The sequence below is a fragment of the Phyllopteryx taeniolatus genome, chromosome 5, assembly GCF_024500385.1.
Source record: "Phyllopteryx taeniolatus isolate TA_2022b chromosome 5, UOR_Ptae_1.2, whole genome shotgun sequence".
Lineage (NCBI taxonomy): Eukaryota > Metazoa > Chordata > Actinopteri > Syngnathiformes > Syngnathidae > Phyllopteryx > Phyllopteryx taeniolatus.
Genome location: NC_084506.1, coordinates 10,410,451 through 10,424,617, shown reverse-complemented (window position 1 = coordinate 10,424,617; position 14,167 = coordinate 10,410,451). Strand labels below are relative to the sequence as shown.

The window sequence follows — 14,167 nt, the reverse complement described above, 5'->3', positions numbered from 1 at the left end:
CCACAGTGTACCTACCATAAGTGCTAATGTATAAGGTCCTAGAATTGACTGGGCAGTGGCTCACTCTCATAAAACACTAACCGTGCATGGCTTTGATTATCATACTTTAATTACGTAATCACATGATTTCATGTACAACGTTTTTCTCTTTGTTTTCCTAATCTTTTCTTCAATCTGCATGCTTATATTGTCATTTGCTGGATGAATCTTTAGGTCTGTATTTACAAAAAATTTGACTACATAGGTTCATGTCAAAGACCATTTCAACAGTGCTTAATGTCTCTTCTGCAGAATCGCATGCACGAGTTTCTGAAGATGTTTGATTCCATCACTAACAGCAACTGGTTTAAGGAGACTTCCATCGTCCTTTTTTTTCAGAAAGAAAGCGCAAGATCAGCAAGTCACTACTGTCCATCTACTTCCTTGAATATACCGGTATGTACCAATATGACATCAAAACTATTGACTTTTAAGGAGCCCTTAACTTCACGTAATTTTTAGCTTTACGTTTGTTTCCCACTTTGAATGAGACACTTGAATCACAATGTCTTATCAGTATGATTAATTCCTTAATCTATTCAATTCAAATTAGGGATTGTCCAAAGTGTCATCAAGTCAACATTTAGTTCAGTTTGTGGCGAACGTTCTGCTCTGAGACCCAATATTATTCATCCATCCATTTTCTGAGCCGCTTCTCCTCACTAGGGTCGCGGGCGTGCTGGAGCCTATCCCAGCTATCATGGGGCAGGAGGCGGGGTACACCCTGAACTGGTTGCCAGCCAATCACAGGGCACACATAAACAAACAACCATTCGCACTCACATTCACACCTACGGGCAATTTAGAGTTGTCAATTAACCTAGCATGCATGTTTTTGGGAAGTAGGAGGAAACCGGAGTGCCCGGAGAAAACCAATGCAGGCACGGGGAGAACATGCAAACTCCACACAGGCGGGCCGGGGATTGAACTCCGGACCTCAGAACTGTGAGGCAGACGCTCTAACCAGCCGCCCCAATATTATTCATTGATCTTTAAAATATACCTGTATACTGTATATTGTATTTAAACTATAATTACACATAAAAACACGACAGAAACAGCACCATCAATGACTATGTACTGTACATAACATCCATAACAAGGTGTTAAACATGTCAATATGCGAATAGAGAGGAAATGACAGGCTCATTTTGAAGAGATGCAATCTGAGAGAAGACAATAGGGAAAACAACAAAGTGAGAAAGACAAGTGTGTAAATGAGAAAACATCAGAAACAAATAAAGAAAGCATGATTGTGGGAATGCAGTGTTGAGAGAGATCAGAACAGCATGACTGTGAGAAAGAGAAAATTAAAATTCTAATCATTCCCCTCTTCCTTTCTTCATCTTTTGGCATAGAAGGTACTCTGTGCTTGTTCCGATGGTGTTGCAACTGAACCAGACAGACAAGCCAGAGTTCTGCCAATGACTGAGAGCCAGATATGTTAGTGACACTTGGCCCAAAGATGACTCTACTCACCACCATCTGACTCCATCTAACAGCATTTTAATCAGTGAAAAGCTGCAAATCTAGTGCTTGCCACATTAAGTGTCACAGTCGATTATAGATGTGAAGCACGGGGCGTGCAGTGGATTTGTGAAATGAATCAATACGCACTGCGAATTAGAGTTGCTACCTTGTTCGTTTGCAGTAGTCCAAGACTGTGGTGTCAAAAGTAACATGTACATGTGGTCTAATTTTAGAATTCACCCTGTCCTTCTGTGTTTGGTGCTGGGATTAGAAAAGCATACTTTTAGTATGTAACCAGCAGCATATGCTCCAAGAAAGAGCAGGTTTTTCAGCAAATAATGCTGATATAATTTGGGGTGGCTCACTCATTCATTCATTCATTCATCTTCCGTACCGCTTATCCTCACTAGGGTCGCGGGCGTGCTGGTGGCTCATTGATTTCAATTGTTTTTGTTTTTTTTTAAATAAAAGGCTTCAAATCGAAAGAAAAGCCTTAAAAAGCCATGAAGCTATACAGCGGTGCCTTGAGATCTGAGTGACTCGGTTTCCTAATTTTTTGAGATGCGAGCCGTCGTTCAACCGATTTCTTTTTTTTTTTTTTTTTTTTTTTTTGCATTGACTTGCAGCCGCAGACTTGAGATACTCAACACACTTGATAAGCAGCAGCTGTTTAGTGAACAATTCATCAAAAAAGAGGCTTCAAGCTGTTTAATGCCATTCCCAGTTGAAGTGTACTGTCAAACTAAACAAAGAAAATAGCACCTTGTGGAGCCAAATAACTGCCTAAAGAAAGGCTCCGCTAGCTTAATGCTAAAGCTAATTAGTGTTTATGTTGCGGTGCATTAACCCTTTAAGTAATGGATAGAACATAAATGGTTCAGCAACAACATTTAGGCAGGCAATATAACAGTACTCACAGTCATATACTCTTTATCCTCCGTGTAGAATGACAGATATTACCGCTGTACTGAGGAGCTCAGACAGGAGCTAGACATTATTATCAGTCCCACTGATTTCTAGGCGGGGCAGCGGGGTGTGTTTATTTCACCGGGATTAATAATGTCTCAATGAACATTATTGCCATCTGCCTGTTTTATACTGCCCCGAGTGGCATACCAGAAGGAGCAGCATTTAATTCATGCAGTGTGACAAAAAAGTTTAACTCTATTTAATTATGTCATCGCTGCATGTTTTTATAAAGTATGAGATTATGATATGAATGTCTTGAATGGCTCTCGCCCAGAGACAGCTGAGATAGTCTTCAATACGCCCGCGACCCTAGTGAGGATAAGTGGTATGGAAAATGGATGGATGGATGTTTTGAGTTACGAGCGTGGTCACCGAACGAATGAAACTTGTATCTCTAGGCACCACCGTAGGAGTAATAATTATTTTGATTCCTCCAGCACCTTTTAAGGGACCAAGTATACTTACCGTATGTGTCATGTCATGTCATAATGTCACGTCGGTCATCTATTTGTCTCCATAGGTGCAGACACATACGTGGAAGGAATCTTCTTCATTACATCTCAGTGAAACAGCAAGAACAAGTCTTCAAATAAGGTTTACTCCCATATGACCTGCGCAACAGACGCCAACAACATGCAGATAGTCTTTAACGCTGCCACTGATATCATCATAGCCAATAGCCTAATTGCCTAACTCTGGCCTACCCTGATGTTGTCGTGACCTCAAGGTCAACTCATAGCAGGCTGGTTCTGGGTTCAATCCAAACACATGTACTGTATGTTATTAAATTGTTCTTAGGTGTGAATGTGAGTGGTTTCATTGCTTAACAAGCTCAGTAATATGGAGGGGTGGATGGATACACATACACTATTCAACATTTATTCTCCAGCTTTTTGTTATCATCTCTATATTTTTGCACTGAATAGTATATTGTATACTGTACACTGACAATATACTGTATACTTTATTGTTGCTCATTATACTAATGGGAGCCATCATCTTATTGCATGGTCCTCCATAAAACCAGTTAAGACTAAAGCCTGAGAGGTAGTGTGCTGAGTCAAGCTGACACTTCTCAGATAGTGCTTCAGTGGAACAATTCACTTTATAGAGCCCCTGGGGGCTTCTTCTAGCATATTGTGTGCTGCTCCGTCTTTTTCCCATATTATCCGCAACTGGACCCTAATAAGTCAAACTTGAGCTGTGCAAACTTGGATTGCGTTTCTGCGGTTATATTGTAAACTGGGACTCTTGTTTCCACAATTATGTTAGCAGTCTGCTGCTGGTGTTTTGTCCCCAACCTACTGAAAGATTTACATTATCTGCAGGCAAAACCTAGAAAATTGTTCATTATCTTTAATCTCCTTTTATCTATAGCATTAAAAGTATCATAGAAAATAAATTAGCCTTTTCGCTAAAAAAAAAAAAAAAAAAAGGCCTGTCTGCTTGGATCCAAATTCCTATTTTAAAAACCAGGTAGATTACGTCTTCCACTTCCATATATGGTGTGTCCTAATTAGAGACACTGAGCTGCCTCAGGATGTTGATCAACATGCTTTGTGCATGTGTTTGTGGTCTGAGTTCTGACTGTGTGTGTAGATTGTATAGGAAAGGCCAAGTGTGTGCATTTGCGTGCTTGTGAAGCATGAAAGTGTTGTGTGACAGACACCTTGAGCCCATGAGTGCAGCGGTGGAGCCAGTATCAGTGGATTAATTACCCAGAAGGCACTTGTCCATTGTCCACCTTTTCCACATACACTGGCTGTCGACACACAAAATCATGACCAAAGCTTTTATAGGGTTTCAAAATGTCACAAAACCATTACTGATAAAAAAATAATAATAATTTAATTCAAGATATTAATTAGTTAATTTCATACACAATGCAAAAGCCAGATGACTCTATAGCCCTTGTAAATAAGGCTGTAAAACATGAGCGCTGGCATTGGATAGAACGTGACCAGGAAATGCAATTTGTTTGTGTGAGCATGCAGCTTCTCCTCATCTTGTATTTGCAGCTGTTGTTATTATGCAGTCAAGTGTTGGGTCCAGTGTTTGTGCTGTGGTTCATTTTGTTTAGCTACAGACCACTTATTTTCCCTACCAATGTTATAAATACCTAAGAAGCTAAATCGCTATAGATGAGTCAGTGATATTGTCTTTCCTACATTTTTATTTTTCATTGGGATGCAACCCGTTGGTTTAACTTCGTCATGCAGCTTACTTTATGTATGTCTGTTTCTTCTGTACTGATACTTCCGTGACATAGTAAATAGATAATACATTTAATAGATACATACAATTAGATACAGTACATTTTTAGGAGAAATATTGCACAAATTCGCTTTATTGTCACAGTATAGCAGTTTATGTTTTTAAAGACCTTAACTCAATATTTAATAGAGTATATGTCTGTAACTTATGTGAGATAACATGATGCTTAGAGGTGGGTAATGGGCTTCAGAGGTCCCTCATAGGTTGAAAACAGTCAACTCTGGAATGTGATCAGATTTAGAAATAAAATTTTCTATGGAAAATACTGTAATTGAAATAGAATTACTGTAATCCTTCCCAGGGTTAAACTGTGTTTTAAGATGATGAAACAAAACCACGCCAAAACAATGTCACCATTGTAAATAATTCTAAAAACTACTGTCAATGTATTTGTACTATCTATAACATAGATCATTTTACACTTGAGACTGTGTCTCGGGATGCACATGTTATGAAAACAATGAGTCCCAGCCCTGGAACAATGACTCAATGCAATGTATCATCATGGAATACAGATACAGTAATCCTCCGCTATATCACGGTTCACGCTTTTGCGGTCCTGCTACTGTATATTGCTACTGCAGGATCTTTTCTATGGTTTTTACAATATTTTTGTGTTATCCATTGCTCTGGCTCTCTCTCAATATATTATGTGTTTAGGCCTGCCATGATAGTAAATTCTTTAGAGCAGTATATTTTCCCCAAAACTTTGACAATAAATGATCAGAATCAGAATCATCTTTATTTGCCAAGTATGTCCAAAACACACAAGGAATTTGTCTCCGGTAGTTGGAGCCGCTCTAGTACAACAGACAGTCAATTTACAGAACACTTTGGAGTATTGTAGTTTTATATGCCACTGATATAATGATATTAGAGGATAATAATTGTACACATCTTACAAATTCTGCCCTGATAATTAAACATGAGCACAACTGTGTAATGTTCTCTCAATTACTGAATAAAAGTAGGGCTGCATTTCACAATAAGAGCAAGTAAATAAAAAGAGAAAGTTATACGTCTTCAAATACAGTAAAGTGCTTAACTTCAGAAAAATAAAAAAAAGTTAGAATTTCCCCTTTTCTTCAAAATGCCAAAATCTTGACACAACACTGAAGTCTCAGAAAATGTTACATATTTTTATTTAACAAATCTTAATTTAACCGTTTTTAAAGCTTTTGTTTGTTCAAAACCTTAGTTTTCTTTCATAATAGTGTTTCACATACATATACAAATTTAGCAAGGGCTCCCAGTAGGAACTTCCCACTGAGAAGTACAAACAAAAATGACTGCCCATTCCACTTTAACACATTCACTGCCATTGACGGCTTTAGAAGTCAAATATCCATGTTAACTGGGAAGGCTGGCAGTGAATGAGTTTAAAGCGCCATTTGTTCAAAATTTTCTCTTCCTTTACTTACACACGCTCTCTGTCTGTCTGTCTCCCTCTCTCTCTTTCTCCCTATCTCTTTCTCACTCACTCCCTCCTTCCCCCCCTTGTCTGTCTGGTCTGTGCACAGTCAGTGATTTTAGGGATTACTGCCTGCAATGCGAGATTTGATTGGCTGAAAGGGTGGAGGAACTTGCATGTCATTGGTCGGTACAGTTCATCACTACCGTGAAGCCTGTAATATGTTGCAGCACGTAAAATAGAAGCAACCCGTATGTCTTGAATCATAACCTTTCTTTTTTGGCTATGATGTGGCTCTGTTTGGAAGTGCTTCCGGGTCCGGATGTTAGTCACCTCTGTTTTAAACGATGTCGCCACAATCGAGCGACCCAGAGCGAGCTGTCTAACTCCTTAGCGCCAGTTAGCGCTCAGGCCTAGCGAACGTAATAGTTAACTTTCCGTAAAATGTCCCAGTTGTTTGCATCTAGGGAGCCAAAGCCGTTCCACCAGCGGCTGACTGCGTCTTGAGTGGCGCGCCGGGTGTTGTTGCCACAACAGTGAAAATTTATAGAGTCCGGGAAAAAAAGTCTCACGTTCATTTTATTTTTGGAACGATAAGCCACCTTAGTCTTCTTCTGATTGGCTACCACCAAGACAGGACTCGTACTTTTACTGGATAATGTTTCACTGAAGCACTTTAGCAACACACACACACAAGGCTCTAAATTTAATTTTTTTTTCTTTGAGGAGCAGTATTTCTAATTTCTTCATTTTAGTAGCAAATTTTGGAGCAATTTTTTGCAGTTTAATCGCACAGGGACCCGAAGCAAGGATTTTATTAAACAAAAATATGACAATATAATCACCATACATGCATCCCTGATAGTTTTTGTGCATCTCAGATGCGGGCCGCACATCAAATGAGATTCCTGTATTTAATATTTATCTTGTTGCCAAAAAACTTTAAAAGTTTTTTTTTTTTTTAATTAAAGAAATTTTATTTTATAAATAGCAAGACAGCAAGAGTATTCTGATGTGTGTCAACATTTCTGTGTTGAGTTCACGTGTTCCCTGCGCTTGTGTAGGTTCTCTCTTGATAATCCAGCTTCCTTCCTCACAAAGTCCAAAATTATGTATGTTGGGTTCAGCAGAGACTCCAAATTGCGTTGTCAAGTTCATTCATGCAATGGTGATCAGTTGGGATCTTTTGACCTACAGTACGCCTGCTGGGATTGCTTATGAAGACCCTGAAGAGAATAAGTGGTATAGAATATGGATGGATGGGTGGGATAGATTTTTATTTATTTTTTGTTTGGGATCTTGCTTCTTAGTTCCTCACAATTGTTCAAAGCAGCCCTTCAGGACAAAGTCCACTTTAGCGGGTTAAGTGTTTGCTAGTAGTCATCCTTCCGCTTGGTGTTGCTCTCATAAAACCTTTCTGCCCACTTACGTCTCTGCAGCAAATTTGGGTATATGAGTGTTTCATTTTATGAAGAAGCGTTATTAACATAGAAAGTAGTAGCTCTATTGTAAAGATATTTAGAAACATTTGGATCACTGTATTTCCATCACTTGTGATGTCATTTGTTGACATCCATCCATCCATTTTCTGAGCCGCTTCTCCTCACTGGGGTCGCGGGCGTGCTGGAGCCTATCCCAGCTATCATCGGGCAGGAGGTGGGGTACACCCTGAACTGTTTGCGAGCCTGTTTGCTAGTAGTCATCCTTCCGCTTGGTGTTGCTCTCATTAAACCTTTCTGCCCACTTACGTCTCTGCAGCAAATTTGGGTATATGAGTGTTTCATTTTATGAAGAAGCGTTATTAACATAGAAAGTAGTAGCTCTATTGTAAAGATATTTAGAAACATTTGGATCACTGTATTTCCATCACTTGTGATGTCATTTGTTGACATCCATCCATCCATTTTCTGAGCCGCTTCTCCTCACTGGGGTCGCGGGCGTGCTGGAGCCTATCCCAGCTATCATCGGGCAGGAGGTGGGGTACACCCTTAACTGGTTGCCAGCCAATCGCAGGGCACATACAAACAAACAACCATTCGCACTCACAGTCACAGCTACGGGCAATTTAGAGTCTCCAATTAATGCATGTTTTTGGGATGTGGGAGGAAACCGGAGTGCCCGGAGAAAACCCACGCAGGCACGGGGAGAACATGCAAACTCCAAAAGGTGGGGCCGGGGATTGAACCCGGGTCCTCAGAACTGTGAGGCTGATGCTCTAACCAGTCGTCCACCGTGCCGCCCATTTGTTGACATTGTATTGGAAATGTATTGAAATAATAATAAAGCACGACTGAATCACTTGATATGTGTGAATATTATTTTTGGCTAAAAAAAATTACAATTGCAGAAAGAATGTCTTCAAGGTACTTCCATGTTAAACTAACATTGCAGCTGTTTTTTGTTTTTTTTGCTTTGGAAAAATTGGCAAGTTTTATTTTCTTTGTAAAAAAAAAAAAAAACAACATTCTCATGCCTTACCTCTCTCCTTGCACAGAATCGCATGCATGAGTCTTTGATGCTGTTTGACTCAATCTGCAACAACAAATTCTTCATCGACACCTCCATCATCCTCTTCCTCAACAAGAAAGATTTGTTTGCAGAAAAGATAAAGAAGTCGGCGCTTAGCATCTGTTTCCCTGAGTACACAGGTAACAGTCACAAATGCATGGAGATTGGTGCGATCAAAACATATTAGTAACAACCAACCTTAACATGCACAAAATCTCATTATCAATCTAATTAAAAACAAAAAAATAGGTAAAGTGTGTTTTTCTATTATTAACATTAGCTATTTTTGCATTTTTGTTAGTCCGTTCATTGTGTCAGAGAACTATGGAAAAGTTGTTTTGATGCTATAAAAGCATGATAAAACGTTAGTTAGCGCTTTGTGAAAAATTAATATTTTTTTGTTGTGCCAAGATATCAACAGGGATGTAGGTAAAAAAAATAATTTGTACTTTTTACTTTTGTACTTAAGTACAATTATGAGTCATTACTTGTTTACTTTTACTTAAAGGGGAATTAAACCCTAGATGTCAAAACTTCCTCTTATATTTTAAAGTGAATGTGTTCTTCATTTGATGCTGTTTACTTAAACTCCACTCACGCACGGATCGCTACGATTACGGATCGTCCTCTTCCGCACAATGTCTCAGTCAAGACGGTCAGTTAATTGTGCCACATTTAAAGGGAATGAGGAGCCCGACTTGAATGGCGGCGAAGGAAGTCGGTTGTAGACACAGCCACACTGCCGCCCACTCTTGGATCCGCCAGGCTGCGCTGAACTATGAAATTACCAACACCGGTCTAACCCACAAATGGCACACATTTGCTCCGTTACACCAGTCACGAAAATAGGGTCCGTAATGTTATCAGTTTGAAGTTTTATATTTTGGAATGTACAGTCAATTAAAAATCTAAGTGCTGATAAGCTTACCTGTCAAACAGAAATGTTGCTAACTCCCCATCGGTTCTAAATCCTTTCAGCTACCTATAGCCCTTCCAACTCTGACAGCTTGATGTTTACCCTTGTTTTGTGCGGGATCTGTCCAATTCCTTCTTTTTAACTTTTCTTGCTAACCAGAGATACAGTAGATATTCCACGATAGTTACACCAAAACTCCTGAAGCCCGAGGAAACAAGTCAGCGTGAGTGCATTGCAAATGATTGACCCCTCGTCGGTCACACCTTCTGTCGCCGACTGGTTGACTTTCCTCGACCGTGCTGGGATAGTTTCTGTCAGATATACACCAACAAATATGACAAAAAGTGATTTTGTTTTTTTTTTTGAGGGGAAAATTGCAAACTCTCCCTTTCATTTGATGGCCAAAATGACATACTCTAGATTTAAGGATCAACATGTGTCTTCCTTTCTTTTTTTTCTTGTCTTCCTCCAGGACCAAACACCTATGAGGATGCAGCAGCTTACATCCAAGCACAGTTTGAGAGCAAGAATCGGTCCCCAAATAAGGAAATCTACTGTCACATGACCTGCGCCACAGATACAGGGAACATCCAGGTTGTGTTTGATGCCGTGACCGATATCATCATCGCCAACAACCTCCGAGGATGTGGCTTGTACTAAGCACCCCCATGTAACATCCCCACTCACCCGCTCCTTCCTTTCTCCTAACTGTCCTCTTCCACCTCGTCCTCCTCCTCATCCCTCTTCCTCTGACACTGCTGTGGAAATGATGATGGTAATGTTGGTGTTTATTTAAAAAAAAAATAATAATAAAGAGAAAAATACAACTAGGTACATTAATATTAATGAGAATAATTATATATAAAATGATAGACACACACACACACACATATATATATATATATATATATATATATATATATATATATATATATATATATATATAAATATAATATGTTTTTAATCTTTGTCCCTTGCTCTGGCTACTCCCCTGATGCTCTCTGGCTTGCTGCCAAACAAACAAATAACGAAATGTGTTTTAGAAGGAAACACAAAACTGCAGCCTTGAAAACTTGAGAACAAAGTTGATGAAAGTCTCTCTTCTAATCTAATTTTCCTTTGCAGTGTTGTCTTTGTTGCTAACGAAATATCTTTTTTTATTACCTTGGATATGAATTGTTTTATTTTTGTTGATTTTGTCTATATTTATTACATCAGCCTGTACACAGATTTGTATTCACATTTTGTCTCACCTGACACATATGTTGTATATTATTATGTTTCTTGATACAGTAGTGTTTATGTAGGAACAATTTTGAATAAATATGTGAAAATGTCTATCACTTAAAGAATATTGAACAGGTCGGCCAATCAAAACCTTTGAAAAACACTCAAGACCTGCTGAAACTGTCAAACACAGATTAATTTAACATTTGTCTTTTGTTTACATTATCAGAGACACTTTGGAGCCCTTAATTGCACATTTCCTTTTCAAATTGTATGACTTTACTGTTCCACAAAGAGTCCTGACATAGACAGGAAGTGAGGCGTTCTCTTTCTTTAGCTGGCTTTCGCCTGACAGCCAATGGTGACACATGGCGGTACTGTACTGTAGATAGCAATGCCTTTAGAAGTGAGTACACGTTATAACTACCTTTCTCACTATTATAACCTCTACTAATATTCTCGGTGTGCGGAAGTTCGCTCCTGGTTTGAAAACTGTTGATTAATTTATTAACTTATTTATTGATGATCACATTCTGTCTCAGACATACTTTTACAGTATATATCAGAGCCTCTGTTTCTCTACATTTACAGTATAAACCGTCATGCCTTTACGTCTCTCAGCTCCATCCATGCATGGCACCCTCGCATCCGGCTCTTGTTGGAGGTGGGGCAGGGGGTGAGATTGTCATAAGGGGTCAAAAGCCCTCGCTCCCTCCTTCCTCCTGTCAAAGCCCTTGACAAGGATAGCATGACATTACTGAAACCGTTGTATAAAGTTACTCCAAAACCGGAAGAAGAAAAAAAAAGATCCACCTAGATATTGTTCATATTTTTTTAAAAAGTCATAAAAATGGAAAAACAAATAAAAGCACTTAAAAAAATACAAATATATCAATCAATCAAATGGCAAGATGAGAGCCGTAATTGAAAGGAGAGAGATAGTTGTGAATATTCTCATTCCAGGCATTGAATCGATAGCAACTTGACTGCTTTGGTTGTGTTAGAAATCAAGTTAAGTTTATTTGTACAGCCCTTAATTACAAAAGAGTCTCAAAAGGCTTTGAAGATGTTTGGTGGTCGCGCCACTTGAGAGCCAAAAGTGGCCACAGGTGTCTACTTTCAGTTGCCTCGACCACCATTGTTACAACCAAATGGAATATTAACGAGAGTGATAAATAGTTGTGTTTCCACACCAATAGGCTAAAGCTGTCCTATCTACCCAATGCGCATGAACTGAGTATAGCCTGTTTGGATGAGAGGCAAATGTTTTCTAAGACAACCACAACACTCTAGTTGCGATCGATCCTATGTCCTGAGAAGGAGAGAGATGGTTTCTTCTTGAATGCATCCAACTACTGTTTAATCAAGTATGACAAGGTTTTGAAAATTGAATGGTTCTGTTTGACACTGTTGGAACGATACAAGCATAGATTTTGCAATTCTTGTAGTAACATCAATGTAAAACTGTTTTTAAAAAAAAATTAAAAATCAACATTTTTGAAAATCACACCTTGGACAAAAATGGAACCACAGAAATGAACATGGGTATTACATACCCATCACGAGGATCCTGTAAAATTCTACAATATTTCCTGTGCTATGTAGCTACAGAACGTTTTTTTCCTCTAGTTATATCCCTTTTGTAAAATAAACTATGTTTTGCAATTGTTTCCAGATAGACAGCAAGCTGATTTGGAGCCGCAGTGTTCCCAAAGGACAATGTGTTGTAATGCTTTGAACTGTGCCCCACCTCCCTCTCTCTTGTTACTGTTTTGCCTGTTTCCCTGCATTATCACTTTAGCCGGACTCAAAATGATTCATTTATATTATAACAATATCTATTTTTTATTATTTCAGACAAATAAAACAGTTATTTGGGTGGGAGCGCATTTCTTGCTGCATCTGCTTGTTAGTGATTATGTATAAAAAAAAATCCCCCCCCCCCCCCTGTGGCTAATTAGTTTGGCACACACCTTTCAGGTCTACAATGAAAAGCACAGTTCTCACATCACACACACACACGATACGTAAATATCAAAATTTATTATCTTGCCTTGCCTATATGTTAGCCCTCATCAATCTATCAAAATATCTATGTAGCCCTCTCTTGTCCTCTTGATTTCAAGTTTTTAAGAGAAAGCAAAAGTGTTTAATGACATATATGTTTTTTGGCATTCTGTTGCCTTCTGTCTTGATAGCTTCATTTTTTTTAACATTCTGTTCTCAAATCAGTGAATGTTTTTTTTTCAGTGCAGCTTTTTCTCTCTCTCCCTCCTTCTTTAGTGAATGGTTGTTATTTCATTTGGGATGTCCATGATGGAAAAAACAATCCAATGTGGTGTTTACATTAAAAGCCACTGTTTTCATGACCACAAATACAAAACAGCTGATTTGTCATTTCTATATAAATCTGCTTCCATGTTTCACTGTTGTTAACTCGTAGTAAGTTACTCTCTATGCACACAAGTATTGGGACAACTGGCCATGTATTGTATATACAGGGGCTAAAATTGAGTTGGGACCCCCTTTGCAGCTGTAACAGTTCCAAAGGTATCTAATGGGGTTGAGATCATGACTCAAGTTGTTTCACACTAAATTCATCCACTGACAAGAAGGAGTTCAATTATGACAAAGTAAAAAATTATTCATTTTTGCCACAATTTAAAACTTTTGATAAATTACCCCAAAGCTCAAGAATTATGGTACACTTTATACATCGTATTTCTTGTCTTGCTAACATTAGCCTGTTGGAAAAGGTGGTCCTGTCTCATGCAGATGAGCAGCTGCAGACCCCGCCCAGATACCGCTGGTCCAATGGTGAGTATGGATTTCATTACCATGACGACTGGAGTTGGAGCTAGAGGTTTGAACAGCCAAGCAAGCGACTCTTGTGGGAGTAGAATTGGAGTGTGTCGTTTGGGGTAAGGAAATGGCCATAACAACAATAAAAGCATTTTCACTCATGGAGGTAGCACTTCACTATGATTGTGCCACTTGAACCCTGTCATGTGATTGGAGCCTTAGATGTATGTTCAGGAAAACAGATCAACTGGTGAATTGAGAGCTTTGCCTTTTAGCTCAGATCCTTCTTCACCACAACAGACCGATACAGAGTCTGCATCACTGCAGACGCTGTATCAATCCATCTGTCGAGCTCCTGCTGCATTCTTCTTTCACTCATGAACAAGACCCCGACATACTTGAAGTCCTCCGCTTGGGGCAGGATCTCTTCCCCGGCCTTCCACAAGAATCCCAGAGGGACACGGTTCTTCCCAATCACACCTTTCCAGGTCTCACTGTCATCGCCCACACAAGCGTTGAAGTCCCCCAGCAGAACAAGGGAGTCCCCTCCA

General features: G+C 39.2%; 1 protein-coding gene across 1 annotated transcript in view; it reads left to right on the top strand.

Annotated features, from left to right (window-relative positions):
- Window positions 1-13,126, top strand: part of gnao1a (guanine nucleotide binding protein (G protein), alpha activating activity polypeptide O, a) — a 147,610-nt gene extending 134,484 nt beyond the window's left edge. Inside the window, exons 7-8 of the mRNA XM_061772603.1 lie at window positions 8,658-8,811; window positions 10,060-13,126. Of these exons, the coding sequence (XP_061628587.1) occupies window positions 8,658-8,811; window positions 10,060-10,247 (342 nt within the window). The 3' untranslated portion in view covers window positions 10,248-13,126. The remainder of the gene's footprint in view (window positions 1-8,657; window positions 8,812-10,059) is intronic.
- The last annotated feature ends 1,041 nt before the right edge of the window (window positions 13,127-14,167 follow it).